Below are 20,548 nucleotides of genomic sequence, written 5' to 3'. Positions count from 1 at the left end.
AAACTGCATTTCCGTTGACTGTCTGCCCCATCGGACAGTTCACGGCAGCCTCAATGGATCCATCCACATTATTATTATTAAAACCAACCTGTGGACTATTCTTGAGAAAACATGGCTTGCTAAGGCAAAGAACAAGTAGCAACCAACATGCAAAACATTCAACAGGGAAAACAAATTTCCTTACACCCATCCAGTCAGGTATTCCGTAGCAGCCTTATTAAGACGCTGAGCAAGTTCAATTCCAGTCTGATTTATTTCCTAAAACCATGGAAAATAACCTCCCCATTCACCCTTTTTTTTAAAGAGAAGACTGGAAGGGAGGGAAACTGCACCATTAGGCAAAAACTAGCACGTGAAACACCCCACAGTTGCTGCAGATGACGTCACATGCCCCATTTCCTGCATAGGTTATGTCACAGCTCAATCTTGCTATGCAGAAAGTCCATAGGGGGGACCCTACTTTTCACAATGTAATATATATGAAAAAATACATACAATATAGAAGAACAGCAATATGTATGGAGCGAAAGAGCTGGGCAGGGAGCAACCTGTACAACCACTCATTTATTAGTACTGATGGAGGGAGGCCTTCAGTGCACTGACCACCTCTGGAAGCAAAGACGTAAGTGCCACTAGGGCAGCAAAGCGAGGTATTCCCTCCATAGACACTGATTCGATGCATACAAGCTTATGTTGCTGTCCTTCGGGCCGATGGGAGGCTGCTCCCACAATGCTCAGAGGATACTGGGGAAGCCTAAGGGGTGAGCAAGATTGGATGGGACACAGATCAGTGAATCCTGGTTAGTTCTTCCACAATCTTTATCAGGTCATCCACTGTTGTCTCTCTCTTCATGCCACTACCATCATCAATCTGCAAAATAACAGCTTGTATTTAGGAGACACCAATATCTGTTATCTGTGTGACAAACACAACAGTACTACTGACAGCTCCTCACCTGTAGATTTGCTACAACCTCTTGCATCTTTGACCGGCTGATGTCCAAAAAACTCTCAATAAGATCCCCATCTATGAACCCAGTTGCAGCTTCAGTCTTTCTCTCTGTATGGAACGACCTCCAGGTAACACATTAGGTTAAGGAAAAAACTGTTACATCGATTAAAACAAACCCTCCAATTAGCCACGTACTTTAGGTAGCTGTTGGCTGAATGCTTACTTTTGTATGGATTAAAGCCAGATACTGAAACATGTTCTTTGTTTATAATCTGTTTATGTTTTCTAATTGTAATTTTTATATAGAGGCAGCCATCTCACCTATGCCATTTTAATAGCATTTAGAGATGTGCTTTACAGCAAGCCCCATAGACACAAGTAAATATAAAAGCAGTCCAACCTACCTGAATAGGAAAGGTGTCTTAGCATACGCTGAGACCTTTAAAGAGGTCAATCCAAAGGGAGGGGAGGCTGAACTATGAACATCTACTATTTGTTCTACTGGTCATCTTTTGCTATAATGCTTTATAGGTCACTTTGCAGCAGCCTCCTGCTTATCATCACAGACAGACCAGGTCTAAAGTCTCAGTTTAGGCTTAGTGGTAAGAATAGACACTGCAATATTTCAGGATTATTGTAAAATACAGGTAATAAAATTAAAAATCTGCATAAAATATGTTTAACATAAAAACTTACTTTAACCAAGAGGTTATTTTTCCAATGACACATTCTCTTAAAAAACACTCTCCTCTACTAAATTTATAATTCAGCCTAAAAAAACAGCTAAGGTTTGTCTTGAAAGACAAGATGAACTATTCGATCAGAGGCCCTTATAAAAAGTACTATAACGCACTCTTACAAAGAGGAATAAGACCCACTTCTATACAGTATGGGACAGAAGGGAGCAGCTACATAAGCATGTATAAGGATATAAGGAGTGCTCAATCTTGCCCACGCTCTTGATCACTTTGTTGAGTCTGTTCTGAACATCTAGCAGAAGATTGTACCAGCTCTCAGACACAGATGTCACCAGACCTAAGACACAAGAAGATCAGATCAAGGGGATTATACCATTAAGTGACAACTAAGAAAGAAGTAACAGTTGGGATACCTACCAATCATCCCATTAACCGTTCCAAAGAGCACTGAACCTTGTGTTGGAGGAGAGGTCTCCCCAAGATTCTGCATCACCAGAGAGCCATGGCAAAAAACATTAACAAACTCCCCTAAGTGGAAGAGTCCAACTTCCTGTAAGTGTTGTCTTTCCTCATCTGTAGTGGCAGCACTGGCAATAAAAACAGAGGACTTATGTGAGTTATAGATTATCATCTATGTCTAATCCACATGTGCAGAAAATAAAAAAATATAAACATCAGGCTACTAAATACAGAAAAACCTTTGGTCACTACTTACCTATCTTTTTGGCACACAAATAAGTTAAATGCATTCTCTGCTCCCAAGAAGTTATCATCATCTAATATCTCCACTGCACTCATCCAGTTGGGGTTAAAATCCCGTGCAATCTGTAAAGATATAGAATAAATATATAATAGAAATACAGTGGTGCCTTGGATTACGAGCATAATTCATTCTCGGACCGTGCGTGTAATCCAAATCCACTCTTAAACCAAAGCAAATTTTCCCATAGGAAATCATAGAAATGCAGACAATTGGTTCCACACCCCAAAAGTAATCATTTATTACTCTGAATAACATGTAAAACAAATGAAACAAACATTCAGAAACAGCAGAATATGTGATATTATAAGTTACTGTACAGTAATAGAGAGATGGGAAACACAAGGGCGGACAGAGACTGCAGGGAGCATGAAGGAATGAGCAGCGTATATGTGGACACAGTATAGCAGCACTCTCTGTCTGAATAGAGAGAGGTTACAGCTATGAAGAGATTACCTGCACAATCCTGTCCCCTGATGTAAGCCCCAGCTTGAAGTGGATCTGCTAAGATTTGGAAGGTGAGGGAGACTTCCTGGGTCAGAGTACAGTGCTGTTGACCCCGCTATGCAGACCATGCCCCTCCCCCATTCCTGCTCCCACCCAGTACAGAGAGCTCTTAAACCAAAACAATGCTCTTAAACCAAGGTACCACTGTATACACAATATCATGTTCATGTTTAAAGGGGTAGTGCGGTGGTAAACAATTATTCACAGAATAACACACATTACAAAGTTATACAACTTTGTAATGTATGTTATGTCTGTGAATGGCCCCCTTCCCCGTTGTATAACTTTGTAATGTGTGTTATTCTGTGAATAATTGTTTACCGCCGCACTACCCCTTTAAAGGCAACGATTAGCTTAAAGCATGAACCAAAATCCTAACAACGATAGCGACGGTCTGCTGTGCCTGTGGGAGGGACTGCCATCTCTATGGGCAGACCCTCCCACAGCTCCCCGCCCACAAGCTGATCGTTTCTTTTGGTCCATGGCCGATGGCTGATGACTGTAGTATAAAATAAAGTATTAACTTAGCTTACCACGTTCCCTGACGTCCTCGGGCCTTCCCTGGTCTGTGCAGCTCTGCCTCCTGCTCCCTTTTGTTCCGGTCTCTGCACTAAAAGGCAGTGGCCACTCAGCCAATTAGAGGCCGAGACAGGCTGTGGCCAGCGGCCTGTCAGTGTAGAGACCAGAAGAGAAGGCAGAGCTGCAGACACCAGGGAACGTCTGCCTGTGAGCGCCGATCTAGCAGTTTATGATTGGGTTGTGTATGAGGACCATTACCATCAAAGAGGAAAGGCAGCAAGCTGGGGAGTCAATCGCTTATCTAAGTTTTCCTTATGGCTCATTCTGATATTCAGTGAAAGTCTGAACACCCGGATTCTAAATGTATTCAAAATTTGACAGTTCCCATTTTAAGAGTCAGTTTCAATAAACATTCCATGAATCAGCAAAAGTACATGTAAACATAAGGAGGTTTGAAGAAAAATGCATTGTTCTGTAACAACATATTGTATGTATGTATTACACTCCTTACCACGTCCCCCTGTGCTAATCACTCACTAACAGTTCACTGGTCAAACCTGTCTTCAGAAAGGCAGTGAAGACGACAGAATATTAGCTTTCAATGGTCACTCAATATAAATATCCCCTAGATACGGCCCCACGCCTGGGACTCTAGCCTATCTTTAATTTGAAGGTTCACCAGGCCCTTTCCAATCTGTTTGTGGATACCCCTTCAACACTGAATTAAAGGGGTATTCAAAAAAAAAACAAAAAACTATGTAATGCACCTTCCTAATTCCCCCGTTTGCCATATACATGTATTTTCTTTAATGCGCCCTGACTCGTCCTACTCTAGATGTGGAAAATCTTCAGAACAGGGTCCTGTCCGTCTCACTGCTGACCTATCTCCCCCTCACCTCCGAGACGGAGGACACGTGACCTCTGTCTCTGTGGGATGGGTTAGCTATACAAAACAATTGCATACCTGGCCCATAGATGACGTCATGTGACCTCAATTGCTGTAATCAGCAGCTTAGAAATCAGACAGCATTTAGGGTATAAACCCACACACCGTATATGCAGCGTATTTACTGCTGCGATACGCAGCAAAATCGCAGCAAAATCGCAGCAGATTAGATCTAAATAACTGAACACAGCATCAAATCTGTACCAACAAATCTGCTGCGTATTTGTTGCATATCTGCTGCATATACGGCGTGTGGGTTTATACCCTTAAAGAAACTTAAAATGGGCAGTTGGAGCAGCATAGGGATGGAGGGAAGGTGTGGTGGAGTGGTGAGTGCACCCAGATGGGTTTTGGGCAATATTTTTTTTTTTTGCGCCAAATCACTGTAAAACCCCTTTAAGGATTTCTTGGCTAAGTGACTCAAAGTCCCCACATTTCTCACCTCCTCAAAGTTTCCTTCCATTGGTTTGTAGGCCAACAGCAGAACTGAACGCATCAAGTCTCCCACCAGGATAAAATCCCCCTTAGTTTTCAAGTATAAGGCCATGATATTGTTGTAATGGTTACATTCTGTGCGCAGCTCCTTTTCTGCTGTCCATTCATACAGACGGACCTGTGTAAAAGGCAAAAAAAAAAGAAAAGAACATGTACAGTACATGTACCAGAATAGCACAGTTTATGCATAATGTAGGATACCCATTTTAGTTATCTAAGTCTTACAGTGCTGTTGATGCTGGCCAATAGCTTTCCATTAAATTCCACCATAGAGTACACAGCTCCCTTAACTTCCTTCTCTGCGACAGTCTGCAGCTTTCCTGTGGAGACCAGCAGGTTATTAGTTTAAAGCAGTACATTCTCAAAATAGTTTTTACGGTCACTGAAAAATCCTTTACTTCATTTATATGTTCGGCCTAATATAAAAAAACTTCTCAGTAGCACTCAAGTCCTGTGGCCTGGTTTACACGTTCACAAGTATTTATTCAAGTGTATTGAAGTTTGAGTGGCAATGCCATCTTTAAAGGGGTTGTCTGGGTAGGGGAGTTTTTAAGTATATGCCGGGAAGGGGGTGGCTGTTTCTTGGCCTTGACATTACAGACCCCCTCAGCCAGTCAGGGGCTGTGGTGGAAAACCACTGCAGCTGCTGACTGGCTAAATGGGCCTGTGATGTAATGACCATGAATCCATGGTCACACAGCGGGGATGGAGAAGCATAATACTATAAGCAGAGCGGAAGCCAGGAAGGTGGGCACATGTAATTTGTTTTCCATCATCTCCTGGCCAGGCATATACATAAAAACATGTTTTTAATCTTATTCTTCTTTCCATTAACATAGTCATATGAGGCAATGTGTTAAAAAATTACCTACTGTTTAAATCTTGTTTTATGTTAAACATTTTAAAGAATCTTTGATGATTTATATTTTTTTCTAACCGTTTTACTATTGATATATTTATAATAATCCTAAAATCTGGCATTTGTACTCTGATCCCTAGACCTTTCAATAAGCTGTCCTATAGAGAAAAATTTTCACCAGTACCCCCACCACCTTATCATTACATACAGGATTACAGTGAATAGACACACTGGTATACAGATAAAGATGAGGCAATACACAATAGGTGTTGATTGGAGCTTCCTTCCCTCCCTAATCTCTGCACAACGACCTCTGCACCAGAGTTGTCTTTAACAATACAGCCCCATTTTATATGGAAGCTAGATGGGGTATAAGCTGCTCTCTGTGGGTCTGGCTTGTGATACTCCAGGTGATCAGATGTTAACACTGTGAGAAACTGGAGCCAGCCATATATTGGAATGTAGTATTGGCACAGGTGTAACAGGTGGTCAGGCCGAGTTTACCAAGTTCACATCCTCTTGTAACATAATACATCCAACAAGAAAACAGCTAGGAAAGTCAGACACAGCAAGGAGCAGGCCAATGACCTCACAAGAATAATGTCAGTCGTGTCACTCATTCATGTGTAGAAGCATTTGCCTTTTCTCACCATCAGAATACTGGAAAACCACAATCCTTCCTTGCTTTGGTTCTGCCTCATCTGGGTACACCATTGCAGTTCCCACAATGAAATAAGTGCTTGGATCCTTTCCCAGCTTACATGACACCAAGCTGAGGGTGTACTCATTCTGCAGAAACTGATGAGTGTGCAGCACTGTTAAGAGAAACAAAACAAGAATAAGCCTCACTGACAAATATACGTCTAGGACAGGTTTATCATTTAACTGGTTTAATTCTCTACCTTCAAATGTGTGTTGATCTATGATGAGAAGGTTATGGACCTCTATTTCTTCTCCAAATGATGTTTCATGGGGGGATGTGCTCCCTGAAAACAGCTTACTACTGCTCACGCTGGAGGAGAGGGCCTAGCAGAAAACAAGACATGTTGAAAAATGAGCAACAATGTAACATACAATATGGACCAACTAAACCCTACACTTGGCAATCCTAAAATCCTATATCCTTAAGGGGCAACTTGCAGAAAACAGGAATTTGCTGGTGTAATTATTAACCCCTTCAAGACAGAGCCCTTTGATGCACAGATGTCTGGGTCAAATTAATGCAATGTTCCTCCCCGCCTTCTAAGAGCCATAGCGCTTTTATTTTTTTTACCTACAGGGATGGTTGAGGTGTCACTTTTTTCGCCATGATCTCTTGTTTTTATTACTATTATATTGTTGTAACAGAAAAATTTTAATTGTTTTTTATAAAAAAATTTCTGATATACAATTTATTAAAATCGGCAATCCTGGCGGTATTTTAAACTTTTATTGGGAGGGGTTTATAAGGGGCTTTTTTAATACTTTTAAAAAACTTTTACATTACACTTTTTTTTTTTACTTTTTTTCACTGTAAAACATGCAATCAATAAATTGCATGTAAAGATCTATGCTATGCCATAGCTCAGTGTTATCAACGATCTATGTATAGAGCCTGCCTGAGAGCAGACTATTCATAGATCGCCGATCCGAAAGGACGGAGGTAAGTGACTTACCCCTGCCCGTCGGCACAAGCGATCAGTGACGGAAGCTTGATCTGTCATTGAGTACCTTAAACGCTGTGATCGCTATGGATTGCGGCGTTTGAGGGGACACACTGATGTTTGTTGGACTGCTCTCACTATGGAAATGCCTGATATAGTAACATGTATGCATAGTTTAAAACAAAAGACAGAGTTTTTTACGCCAGACTTAAAAATGTCCCCGCATCTCCGGCGCTACGGAGATTTATGTAGAGGCGGACTGCCTCTACATAAATCCCGTGCGCTCCGGTGAGCACGGCCGAAAACCTACGCCAGCTAAGGACTGGAATAGGTTATTGTAGAAAGAAATCCCCCCCCCCCCGTTCCGCCCCCCTCCACACACCCCCGGCGTACCCGGCATAAAGAGCCGGTTTGCGAATATTTTATTCGCAAAGTGGGCACTTTGAGAATAAAATATTCGCAAATCGTTTCTTTACGCCGAAAAAACATATGTACGCCACTTGATACATGTCCCCCAGAGTGTTTACTGTCAGTAACACCACTGACCTGGGTACTAGCACTTGGTCGGAGAGGAGAGCTGCCTCCGCTAGCGTCTTGCACTTCAGTTCGGCTTGAGAGCACTCCAAAACATTGAGACACTTCCTGATAGCAAATCTTTCTGCAATACAAAATGTCAATAACAACTTATGAACATTTATACCATCTCAACAGTCATTCTGAGAAATGAATAAATTATGCCCAATGCTCTTCCTTACTGCAAAACCCACCTGGGAGACTCATATAGCGGAACTGTTCTGATATGAAGCTTCTGTATTTCATCAATGGTTCCAATAGTAAGGGTGCTGTTATTTGCTAGGGCTAAACTGTAAGAGACAAACAGACAACATAGCTATAAAATGGTCTGTACAAAAGAAAGTAAAACTTAAAAGTTGTTCTTTTTCTATAAGCCAACTCAAAGCATAACTTACCTATCAGGATAACCTTCAGAGTTCAAGGGGCACATATAGTTGACCTCTTTAAGGTTAACATTGGAGAAGACCAGCTTATGGTTGCTGCTGTAGATGACTGTAGGGCGGTCAGAACAAGCAAATACATTCGTGGTCGACAGTGATCGAAAAGTCCTCAAAACTGTAGGCTGTGTCCCCAGGGTCACCTTCTTTCGGTCACTCAAAAGACCTGAAAGACAAGACAAAGGAATCCAATAAACTAGTTAAGTCCATGTACGTGGACAACTTAAAAAGAACCTGGTTTAGCTTGGAGTAAAAAACATGTATTTAGCATTTTTGAGGCTATGGAACAATAAAATACTGAGCAAAACAAGGACCAAATACTGACCAAATGTAACCCTGCGCCTAATGACTAATGCAAGAATTTACAAACAAGATGAGAATTTTAAAAGGGATTACCCAGCCTGTAAAAACTGATAGAAAAGAGCACTCTGTAAAGGAGACTTTATAGCATGTAGCTATACCTTACCTGTTTCTGTATTGAGGCTAAAATAGAAGAGAGCTCCATCCCCCAGGGCACACAGCAGATAGTGACTGTTTTCGAATGATGTCATGAGGATAGACCTTGGGATAATCTCTAGAGAAGTCATTTAAAAAAAAAAAAAGTTATCTTAATGGACTTGCTCTTCTGAAGCTACAAATCTATGATCTTTCTCCTGTACAAAGTTCAATTCCTTACTTACCTCCACCTAGCATCTCCTTGTGTAATAACTGAAATCCTGGCAAACTAAGGATTCGTGCAGAGATATCTGTCCACAGGCCAATTGCACAAAGTGTGGACATGGCATCGCTGCCACCCAATGGAGTGACATCTAGACAGGCAACTTCATGTTCCATTTCAGTACAACTGTTGGAAAAGTAGAGATCTTAAGTACTGATCAGCAGATCAGATGGATGGCATTATATAATGTCCCCATACAACTTCTACTGACAGCTTCAGCCATCAGCATAAGGTGTATAGGGATCTCCTGACCATGCACCGACAGATATGTCAGTGGAGATAGTGGTCAGGCATGATGCAAAATTTCTGCCTCAGCACTTAGTTCTCTTTTTTTCTGGCTGCGGCTTACCAATCCCCTACCCATAGAGAAGACAGACAAACACGGCCATGCTGGATGTTTCTGTTTATAAGGAAAATGGGAGAGATAACTGGCGGCTGAATGATCAGTCAGCTGTCAGTTATTGAAGGTGTATGGAGACCGTAAAGACTACACTTGTCTGTAGGTTCTATGAAAGAATATGATCATCAGATGGGAAATTCCACCTCTATTTGCAGATCACAGAGCCATTTAATGTTTTGCATTATAGAACTTGTAAATGGCCAGCACGTATTGTTTTTCTAATGCTAAGAAAATATATGTCAAGCTGTAGCTTCCATGGTAAGCCAGATCATCATCATATAAAAAGCTTGCCGTGATGAGAAATGCCCCTTTTATAGAACTGGGCACACATTATTCTGCCTTACCTGATCTGTTTCAGCTCCCCAGGGAGGATTTCCAGGTAGTAGAGCACTCTGCCTACTGCAAGCAGTACTTGCCGGCTGTTGCAGGAACATACACTGACTTTACGTCCTTGTGGTTCTTTCCATTCACTAACCAGACTTTGAGGGTCCTGCGACACCAGCCGCACTGAGGCCGATGTGATCTGAAAAACGTAAGTTCATTATGATCTGTTGCATACAAACGATTTTATTTTTTTTAAATATTGAAGTAAGCTAATCTTTACTTGAATGAGCTGTTGATGTGCCACATTCCCACAAAAAAAGGTTTGCTGATCATCAACAAAGCCAGCGAGGTCAGTTTCCTCCACTTCTTCCCCGGACAGAGTCAAAACTCTGCCAAAAAAAAACCCTAAATGTTACTATTGTCCAACGTGTAATACAAGCTCCATAACCAACCACTACAGTTCCTAACCCACCTGGTCTGCCCAACAAAAGACAAAACCAATGTGTCATCTGTTTCACGACTGGCAGCAACCCGGAGCGGCCACAGACCTGATGTAGAGCAGAAAGAGCATTATGCCACAAAACACAGAATCACCAACATGCACAAGGAATATTGAAAAACAAGAATTTAATTTTTTAATCATTGACTTAACAATGAGAGTTATATGTCTCCAAGAACTGTAGAGTAATTTAGTAGATCTGATGATTTACTTCATTTTAAAATCTCAGTTAAAGGCCCTTTTATTTGGACTCATTATCGTGCGTAGGAATCCTTGGGTAAAGGGACAGGCTATCAGCCAACGAACGTGAAAACGCTTGTTTGTCAGCTGATTGGTTCTTTTGTCCAGCTATTTATATCATTGTTATGTCCCTGTGTAAAGAGGTGATGTGCAGCCTAACATACTAAAGTTACAGGGCCAAGGGGGAGGGGCGGGGGGGGGGGGGGAAGGGGTGTTCACAGAAGCTGAGTGACTGCCACCTCAGCCAATCAGTGACTGGGCCAGGACACTGTTCAGCCAAGCCGCAACATACACGACTTCCAGTAGAAGATGACAGCCGACTGCTGTGAAGGGGACCTGGGAGCGGCACAACGGAGGCATAGGGACAGATGAGTTCTCTTGTTCATTATTTCCTCTCACGCCCCTGCCTATGGGCGTCTGTGGGACTTCCTCTTTAAAAGTCTGATCCACTTCTGACAGTTGGGGCGGGAGCCTGGCAACATGTGGCGACGGGTCCTGCTGTGCATAACACCGGCACTGCTTCCTAGCCGATGTCATCCACCTGGCGCACCTGGTACATCAGACTGCAGTAAAGCACATGCAATCCTGGTGTACCAGGTAAGTTATTTCGTCGGAATGGGTTACAGGGTTTTTCCCTTTGCAGACATATAGGGGGAGATTTATCAAAGGGTGTAAAATTTAGACTGGTGCAAACTACCCACAGCAACCAATCACAGCTCAGCTTTAGGCAGTGCTGAAAGGAAAGCTGAGCTGTGATTGGTTGCTGTGGGCAGTTTGCACCAGTCTAAATTTTACACACTTTGATAAATCTCCCCCATAGGGTAAATTTACAACTATTGCATACGCTGCCAACATGATGCAGTGTATATCAATATAAATAAATATCTCAACACAGCATAAAATCCACAACAAAAAAAACTGTAGAGTATACAGTATGTGTGATCTAACAGTGTATCTTTAAAACAGGGCCAGCCGAGATTGCCCCATCTGGATGTAGCAGGAAAAGGTGGCCTAGATTACGGCAAACAAGCAAGCTCTTCTACGGAGTTCCTGTCTGCTCTACTGCTTGCCTCATGCCGGCTCAACTCAGATCTCTGCCTTCTGACAAGTATTCCCATCTTAGCCATGACAGTGAGAAAGCCCCTTTTAAGCCTCAGAAAATCAATTCAAGTGACGTATCTGACAACAATCTGCATTGCTTTTAACAAACCAGTAGAACTGTAAATATCTGACAAAAAAAGCTGCTTGTCTGCAGGTTTTAACATTACCCTTGATCCCTGGTAGGTCAATGCTGGCGTGTTCATGGATTCCAATACCATTCCTGATAATTCGTAGAGAACCTTCCTTAAAGGCTCCAGAGCAGGTAACAAGCTTTAAAAAGACAAAAAATATAATTATATATATATATATATATATATATATATACACACACACACACACACATATTATATATATATATATATATATATATATATATATATATATATATATATATATATATATACATATATACAGAAATGATAAGAAATGCTTAAGAAATGTATATCTCTTAGTCTCACCTGTCCCTGACCCTGCCTCTCAAGGTCTACAACGCACATGTCCACAATGGGGCCCAAGTTAGTGAAAGTTTCCATTGCCACAACATAGGAGCCCTGCTCATTGCTGTCTGCAGTAAGCTATTAAGAGACAAAAAAATTAAGTATCAGTGAGTTGTAGGGATAGAGCCAGAGAAATGTCAACACACACAGACATATATAGGAATAAGCAGACATAAACCTACATACAATACATATAAATTAAGTGCATACAAATGCCAAGCCATATTAAATGTGTTTTCCTGACAATAATAAAGGGGTTGCTGAGCGTTAGGAAGATACAACTGCTTTGTACCAGAACCAGCTCCACTACTCTTTATGCCTTGTGTCTGCTATTGTAGCTAAGCTCAATTGGACTGAAGGGGGTTAATTTGCAACACCACTCAACCTTTGTAACATGCGGGTCACATTTGTCATATTTGGTAGAAAATATTCATATTTATGTAATTTTGGACAAGTGGGTTACTGACATACCAATCTGGAAGGCCATCAATGACTGATGTGAAGGGGTCTGACCACTGGGATCCCTGCCAAGGCTGCAGTAACGCTAACCAGTTCCTTTGAAGATGTATACTTCTAACTGATATGCCATGAGTGTTTTGTACAATTTCTGCTACAGACGGGTGTCTGGTTTACAGAACACACGGTCAAATACTGTTAGGTAGTCGAGTAAATTAAGGGGTGTCCCCAATATAGATTGCTTCTCTTATCCAACTTTTCCCACTGCATTATTTTATGTGGACAGATTTTAATTGCTACTGTGTAATACTTCATTTAGCCTGTGGTGGCGCTACAGGGACATTTGACAACTGCTTGCGGTGTTGTGTAAAAAAAAAAAAAGGCTGTGTAATCTGTTGGCGCTATAAAAATAAATATTTTTGCTCTCACAGATTGCAGCTGACTGCTGTGGGCCACTTTGTGATCTTATCAGAAAGGGATATACCACAGCTTGCAACACTGAACCGTACACGGTCCTGTAAACGGATCACTACTACCATATCAAAATAGCTGGAATTTAGGACAATATGTCACTGTAAAGGAGTAAAAGAATTTGTTACACATCATCCTATGATTCCTGCTAATATTAAGAGCACCATGACAGAGGAGCATATCAAAAAGTCACGCAGGCAGACGAAGCACCGGATAGGCGTGAAACGGGCCGTCGCTGCATGGTGTACTAGGCTTGATCTCTCTCCTTTGCTCTGTAATGGACTTTACAGCACGTAATTAAAGATTTTGGTACTGACAACTGGTGAGTGCCACTCTTTCTACTCTCTACTTGCATGTTGGATTGTTACCTGCACGCTATTTAGGTGTGCAACCCAGGTCAGTGTTTGTAAGGTGTGAACCAGGTTTAACAGACTTGCAACTAGCATATGGGGGTCTATGGACACAGGTGGTGCCAGGTGATCAGACTCTTACCGTGAACATATCAAAGTCACACCTCACTGAACAGTTAGTTTTGGAAATTCACAGGCCTTCATTTAAAGTAGAAGCCCGGTGGATTATTAAACGCAGCAGCCGGCAGGGAGGAAATTGATTACTTACTCCTCCTCATACCAATGGCGAGTGGCGGGACTGGCCTTGGGACCCCTGCTGGAAGGCATTTTCCCCCGAATTGAGATGACGTCACAACTTTGAAGGGCGGGGGGGGGGGGGGGGAGGCCTGTCCCGGCTGATGGACTGGCCACTCAGCCAATTAGTGACTGGAGCAGCGTCCCGAGACAGCCCATCAGCCAGGTTGTGACGTGTCAGCTCCGGAGATCCTGAAGCCCAGAAGGGTTGCACAGCCAGCCCAAGCTCTCACTGTGGGCGCAGGGAGAAGTAAGTTAGTTCTTGTAATCAATTTCCCCCCCTACCAGATTTTATAATCCACAGACATATTGCATTTATAATTTATATTAATGGGGTCTGCTCAAGGGAGTCCCTAGGATTCTGATAAGATTGCAGGCCATCTTCTGTGCTGCCATACTAAGCTAAATATCATTCAAGTATGTCTAGAATCATTCTAGGCGCTAGACATTAAAAACTTCCATATTGCTTGGGGGACTGGCCACCTAGATCCTGGCATCTGCCCTTACATTAGGGCACTCTGTATCTCATCGCCCCTAGAGAGGGGTGGTGGAGCTGCCACTAATTCTTTAGCATTGTATCATTTCTTATCCACATAAACCAGGGTTGGATTTTGGAACTGATCTCTTAACTAAGACCGTTCACAAACCAGGGCCGTTCATGTGGTTAAAGCCAGCTCTGCAGAGAAGAAAAGACTGCCCGGCAGCTGCCAAACAGATTAGTCCTCTAAGCTTGGTCTGAACAATCACTTCCATTAAGGGATTTTCTAGACTTAAACTGGTCAACTCAAGTTTCAAGTCCAAGTAGTGCAGACTGCCAGATCTAGGCCTCTAGGCTTTCCAGGCTTCATGTATGTTTCCTGCCTCTACAAGCAAAGCTGGCACCTTTAATATATTACTAGCTGTGGATGCCAGCTTTGTCCACATAAGAACAAGAGTGCAATGAAGCCACCTTGTGGCATAACTGAGATACTGCCTCACAATGAAAGGAGTTAATGTTAAATGTTATATTAGATCATCGCTCAAAGCTGAACAATTTCACATTTTTAAAAGAATTCTCCTGTGTCAAGATACTGTATTGATGTTACATAACAATTATAGCGCCCCCTGCTGTATGCCTGATTAAAGGAGAAGTTCGGCCAAAAGTATTTTTTAATATGTTATTACTTATGGAAAGTTAGACAAATTGCCAATCCACATTAATTATGGGATATAGTATGAGCAGATGATGGGAGGAGTAGTTACAGGGAGGTACCCAGCACCAAGACACCCCCCCCCCAAAAGCCGACATCTCCCCCACCCACGCCACACCTGGCGCTGCACAGCCGGTAACCTCTCAGATCTCTCAGATACTATGAGCAGATGATGGGAGGAGTAGTAGTGTCCAGCACCAGCACCTCTCTTCCTCCTTGCTTGGTGCCCTCCATTTGGGGAGCAAGTGTCTTTGCTCCCCAAATTATTCCATACACATAGTCCATTAATAAAGTGTAGTTTTTACATTACATACTCTTCTATATACTTCAATACAGTCCATAGACTTCTACATATACTGTGCCCCCTGCTGGATACTCCATTGGAATTACACCTGATTCGTGACGTCACGTTTTTTGAGAGAATTTAAACACTTCATGATCTATTGAGTTAAAGGAAATAGCCCTATATGTGCATTTCCCATAATTAATGTACATTAGGAATTTGTCTAACTTTTCATAAGTAATAACATACACTACCGTTCAAAAGTTTGGGGTCACATTGAAATGTCCTTATTTTTGAAGACAAAAAGTACTGTACTTTTAAATGAAGATAACTTTAAACTAGTCCTAACTTTAAACAAATACACTCTATACATTGCTAATGTGGTAAATGACTATTCTAGTTGCAAATGTCTGGTTTTTGGTGCAATATCTACATAGGTGTATAGAGGCCCATTTCCACCAACTATCACTCCAGTGTTCTAATGGTACAATGTGTTTGCTCATTGGCTCAGAAGGCTAATTGATGATTAAAAAACCCTTGTGCAATCACGTTCACACATCTGAAAACAGTCTAGCTCGTTACAGAAGCTACAAAACTGACCTTCCCTTGAGCAGATTGTGTTTCTGGAGCATCACATTTGTGGGGTCAATTAAACGCTCAAAATGGCCAGAAAAAGAGAACTTTCATCTGAAACTGGACAGTCTATTCTTGTTCTTAGAAATGAAGGCTATTCCATGCGAGAAATTGCTAAGAAATTGAAGATTTCCTACAATGGTGTGTACTACTCCCTTCAGAGGACAGCACAATCAGGCTCTAACCAGAGTAGAAAAGGAAGTGGGAGGCCACATTGCACAACTAAGCAAGAAGATAAGCACATTAGAGTCTCTAGTTTGAGAAACAGACGCCTCACAGGTCCCCAACTGGCATCTTCATTAAATAGTACCCGCAAAACACCAGGGTCAACATCTACAGTGAAGAGGCGGCTGCGGGATTTTGGCCTTCAGGGCAGAGTGGCAAAGAAAAAGCCATATCTGAGACTGTTCAATAAAAGAAAAAGATTAAGATGGGCAAAAGAACACAGACATTGGACAGAGGAAGACTGGAAAAAAGTGTTGTGGACGGATTAATCCAAGTTTGAGGTGTTTGGATCACAAAGGAGAACGTTTGTGAGACACAGAACAAATGAAAAGATGCTGGAAGAATGCCTGACGCCATCTGTTAAGCATGGTGGAGGTAATGTGATGGTCTGGGGTTGCTTTGGTGCTGGTAAGGTGGGAGATTTGTACAGGGTAAAAGGGATTCTGAATAAGGAAGGCTATCACTCAATTTTGCAACGCCATGCCATACCCAGTGGACAGCGCTTGATTGGAGCCAATTTCGTCCTACAACAGGACAATGACGCTAAACACACCTCCAAATTGTGCAAGAACTATTTACAGCAGAAGCAGGCAGCTGGTATTCTATCGGTAATGGAGTGGCCAGCGCAGTCACCAGATCTGAACCCCATTGAGCTGTTGTGGGAGCAGCTTGACCGTATGGTTCGCCAGAAATGCCCATCCAACCAATCCAACTTGTGGGAGCTGCTTCTAGAAGCGTTGGGTGCAATTTCTCCAGCTTACCTCAACAGATTTATAGCTAGAATGCCAAAAGTGTGCAATGCTGTAATTGCTGCAAAAGGTGGATTCTTTGACGAAAGCAAAGTGTGATGTAAAAACAATGTTATTTCAAATACAAATAATTATTTATAACCTTGTCACTAATGCCATGAGCACTAGTGAACCATAGGTCTGAGCCATTATGCTAGTATGTATCGGAGTGTGAGAAGGTAACAATAAGAGGTTTCCCCGCTGCACATATCTATACTTAGATGCAGAGATGAGCGAACCTCGAGCATGCTTGAGTCCATCTGAACCCGAACGTTCGGCATTTGATTAGCGGTGGCTGCTGAACTTGGATAAAGCCCTAATGCTATGTAGAAAACATGGATATAGTCATTGGCTGTATCCATATTTTCCAGACAACCTTAGAGCTTTATCCAACTTCAGCAGCCCCAGCTAATCAAATGCCGAACGTTCAGGTTCGGATGGACTCGAATCCGAACCCGGTTTGCTTATCTCTACTTAGATGGTACTCAGATAACCATTGAGTGTAAGTTTACCCACAACGGATTTGTTGCAGAAATGTCGGCCACTATCCCATTCATCTGAATGAGGTTTGCAGGAATCCAACGCAGTCTGCAGAAAGAACCCCAGATGTATACATAGGTATAGAAAATATATTCTGCAATAAATCCGCTGCTTGTAAACACATCCTATGGCTTCTTCCACTGCTTAATCCCTAAATAAAGAGAGGATCAAGATGAGTGCGTGAAACACAATGGACAGATGGCAGATTACACTGCTCCTCCAGTTATATTTGTCACATTGTCCTCAGCACAATGCCATCACATATAACTCTATTACTATCGGTCATATAACGCACTTCAGCATTGCTAAATGTGGTCACCAAAATGTATAAGACACAGAGAATTAAAAACAATAGGCTTTCCTGTACTCAAGCCATCAGCTTACCTTCACCAGTTGTGAATCTCCAAGTCGAGAGCCTACAAATACGACTCCATTATCCAGGTAAGTGAGACATTCAGCAATGGAGGTCTACAACAGACAGAAATTCAATTTAAAGGAAAAGTCCATTAATCTTTAGGTGGACAGAGATTTTTCATTTTTCCTTTTTCTTTTTACTCCTCACATTCTAAAATTCATAACTCTCTCACTTTTCCATACATTTTTTTGTGTGAATCTAAATTTAATCTAAAATCTTTTATTTTACCAAAAAAAGGCAAGAAAAAGAATTCCACAGCAAAAAAATTCTTTATGGGGCAAAATAAAAATAAAAATGCAGTTTCGCAAATTTTTAGGGCTTTTATTTTTATGCAATGCAATTTAAGAGTAAACTGACAAATTATCTTCATTCTCTGGGTTGTCACAATTACAATGGTATCCATACAGGGGGCCATACAGTATAACAGTAAGGCGGCTCCCGATCTCCCATTTTGCCAGCATTGTTGCAAAGAGACGTTGCAATGACTTTTACTGCTATGATTCACAAAGCACATGCGTGTGGTTTCATAGTAAAAACACAATCAGAGAAATGAATAAAACATATGGTAAAGTCTCTCTATGTAATTTGGTGGTGCATGTTGTCATATATTTGGTAGCTTGTAAACCCTTTCCCTGCCCAAAACCTCTTTTTCCCAACAGTGTCAAAGTGCTCATTGGTTTGCCACTTTTGCACCAAAAAAAATGACGGTTTTAATTTTAAAAAATCTCCAGGCAATTAAATTTTTAAGGGTATTTGGAATTTTTTTTTCCTAGAAAAATACTGATGCAAAAGCTGGCAAAAAGTACCAGGAAAAGGTTCATTTACACCACCCAACACAAAGTGTGAACCCAGTCTAAATAGTTAAAAATAGTTAAAAAAAAAAAAAAAAGTAATTGCAATGCACATGACATCAGAAGCAGTTAAAACATATCAATAACAGTTACCTCCCCCAAAAGCTCCACACGGAGGTCCTTCAGAGTGACACTTCCATCCATCTGTTCTTCCTTCTCCAGCAGCAACATAAATAAGCGACCCTCCATGTCTCCAAGAAGATACCGGGAGCCATTGACATCTACGCGATTATGACACACAATAGTACTTTGCTGCAAAAAAAATACAATATAAATAACATCCTCCAATTCAAAGGAAATTTCAATTCATATGGGAATCCACTGTCCAGAGACAACTCACCTTAATAATTGGAGGAGCTATTGCCAGGTATTTTTCCCCATTGTGGTAAGTTATAGATTCCTGACCTATTATAATGGCTCCTCCAAAAGGTTCTGGAACTGAGAAACAGACACACAAAATCAGGGATATGATATGTGTGTAATTACTATAACTGATGTGTGTAATCCCTATGTTAACTTATAAAAGCCTCATTTAAATAAAAAAAAAAAAGTTCCACTGTATCTTACAGACTATAAGATGCAACCCTGGTTTAGACAACCAAAAAGATAACTAATAATCACATCCTGCTACCCACTGAAAAAAATGCAATTATATATGTAGTTGTGGGCAAGTCAACACATTCTGTGTTCCTAACGGAAGACGGACGTGGAATGCCAGTACCGAAGTCCCCCCACACCCGGACAGCATCTGTAATTAGGTGCTGGGAGCGGGGGAACTGTATTCATAAGCGCCAAGCTGTAGTAACAGCAGCGGGCGGCTGCTTCATTACAGCACGGCGCTCATGAATACAGTTCCCCTGCTCCCAGCATCTAATTAGAGATGCTGTCCGGGCGCGGGGGGAATTCGGTACTGGCATTCCACGTCCGTCTTCCGTCAGGATCGCGGAGTGTGGGAATGCAGCCTAAGTGTCACTGTCATTAGAAAGAAAAAGTCAACATATTTGATCAGCCTGGGTCTGGCTGCCAAGACCATTAATTTTCAGAAGCTTCTCTCCCAACCCTCTTCCACTACTATAAATAGGCTACACAGATCTTTCTGTAGAGTAGACAAACTTCTCCCTGCTTCTTACAGCTATCGGTGGGGCGCTTAGCAACTTGAGTGATCAAAGTTTTGGACGTTTAATGATGATATTTATATTTGATTTATTTATTATCACTCTCCGTAACAGTGTGAAATATCCCCACATGCACAGCTCTGCAGCACACACATTATATACAATGACAGCACAGACACACAGCTCTGCTACCTCAATATACACACACTTTATTGTAGACAAGTCTTTAGTCCAATAAAGGCATCCAAACTTTTCCATAACAGGAGATGAAGGTATAGGAAATTTCATGATGCAGGAAAATAACTGGCGTCATGGAAGGACCTGCAAGACTTTCATTTACTCTTCTAAATAAGTTTAGCCCTTCCTTTACTTGTTGTGGGCAGCTGGAAGTGATATGCCCATCGCATCCAGCTTTCTCTTCGGCTCGGCACCAATCTCTAAGATCAGAACTGGGCAGGAAGAGGGCTGTGTGCTAGTCAATGGCAGCACAAATCTCAGTTGTCGGATGCAACACTGAATCAGCACTTTACCCATTTACTAAGGAAGCAGTAAGGGCAGTCTGCATCTGTAGGGCTAAAAAGTGCATAGTCTGAAAAGTACAGTACTTTCTAATACTCAGTATTTAGGTCCCCATGCTGGGAGCTTCCTAGGTGAACTGAGTACAAGGAGATATTCTCTCCAGTACAGTTTGGTCTTGTGTACCTCTTTCCTAGGGCGCAAAGGTTTATGCAAACTCTATTACACAAATATGCTGAAGATTTTACACTGT

At 41.8% G+C, this 20,548-nt stretch overlaps 1 protein-coding gene across 1 annotated transcript in view; it reads right to left on the bottom strand.

Annotated features, from left to right (window-relative positions):
* Positions 1-234: 234 nt before the first annotated feature.
* DDB1 (damage specific DNA binding protein 1) overlaps positions 235-20,548 on the bottom strand; it is a 29,215-nt gene continuing 8,901 nt past the window's right edge. The window contains exons 5-26 of the mRNA XM_069965721.1: positions 19,005-19,102; positions 18,758-18,916; positions 17,783-17,866; positions 12,130-12,246; positions 11,839-11,941; positions 10,304-10,379; positions 10,112-10,220; positions 9,852-10,030; positions 9,070-9,233; positions 8,856-8,963; positions 8,348-8,555; positions 8,147-8,242; positions 7,926-8,037; positions 6,639-6,762; positions 6,387-6,551; positions 5,103-5,197; positions 4,825-4,995; positions 2,366-2,475; positions 2,068-2,237; positions 1,885-1,987; positions 957-1,080; positions 235-871 (exon numbers count right to left, since the gene is read on the bottom strand). Of these exons, the coding sequence (XP_069821822.1) occupies positions 788-871; positions 957-1,080; positions 1,885-1,987; positions 2,068-2,237; positions 2,366-2,475; positions 4,825-4,995; positions 5,103-5,197; positions 6,387-6,551; positions 6,639-6,762; positions 7,926-8,037; positions 8,147-8,242; positions 8,348-8,555; positions 8,856-8,963; positions 9,070-9,233; positions 9,852-10,030; positions 10,112-10,220; positions 10,304-10,379; positions 11,839-11,941; positions 12,130-12,246; positions 17,783-17,866; positions 18,758-18,916; positions 19,005-19,102 (2,759 nt within the window). The 3' untranslated portion in view covers positions 235-787. The remainder of the gene's footprint in view (positions 872-956; positions 1,081-1,884; positions 1,988-2,067; positions 2,238-2,365; positions 2,476-4,824; positions 4,996-5,102; positions 5,198-6,386; positions 6,552-6,638; positions 6,763-7,925; positions 8,038-8,146; positions 8,243-8,347; positions 8,556-8,855; positions 8,964-9,069; positions 9,234-9,851; positions 10,031-10,111; positions 10,221-10,303; positions 10,380-11,838; positions 11,942-12,129; positions 12,247-17,782; positions 17,867-18,757; positions 18,917-19,004; positions 19,103-20,548) is intronic.

This window comes from Dendropsophus ebraccatus, chromosome 4 (genome assembly GCF_027789765.1).
Source record: "Dendropsophus ebraccatus isolate aDenEbr1 chromosome 4, aDenEbr1.pat, whole genome shotgun sequence".
Classification (NCBI taxonomy): domain Eukaryota; kingdom Metazoa; phylum Chordata; class Amphibia; order Anura; family Hylidae; genus Dendropsophus; species Dendropsophus ebraccatus.
Note: the sequence above shows the minus strand (reverse complement) of the source record. Positions and strands in the feature narration are given on the sequence as shown.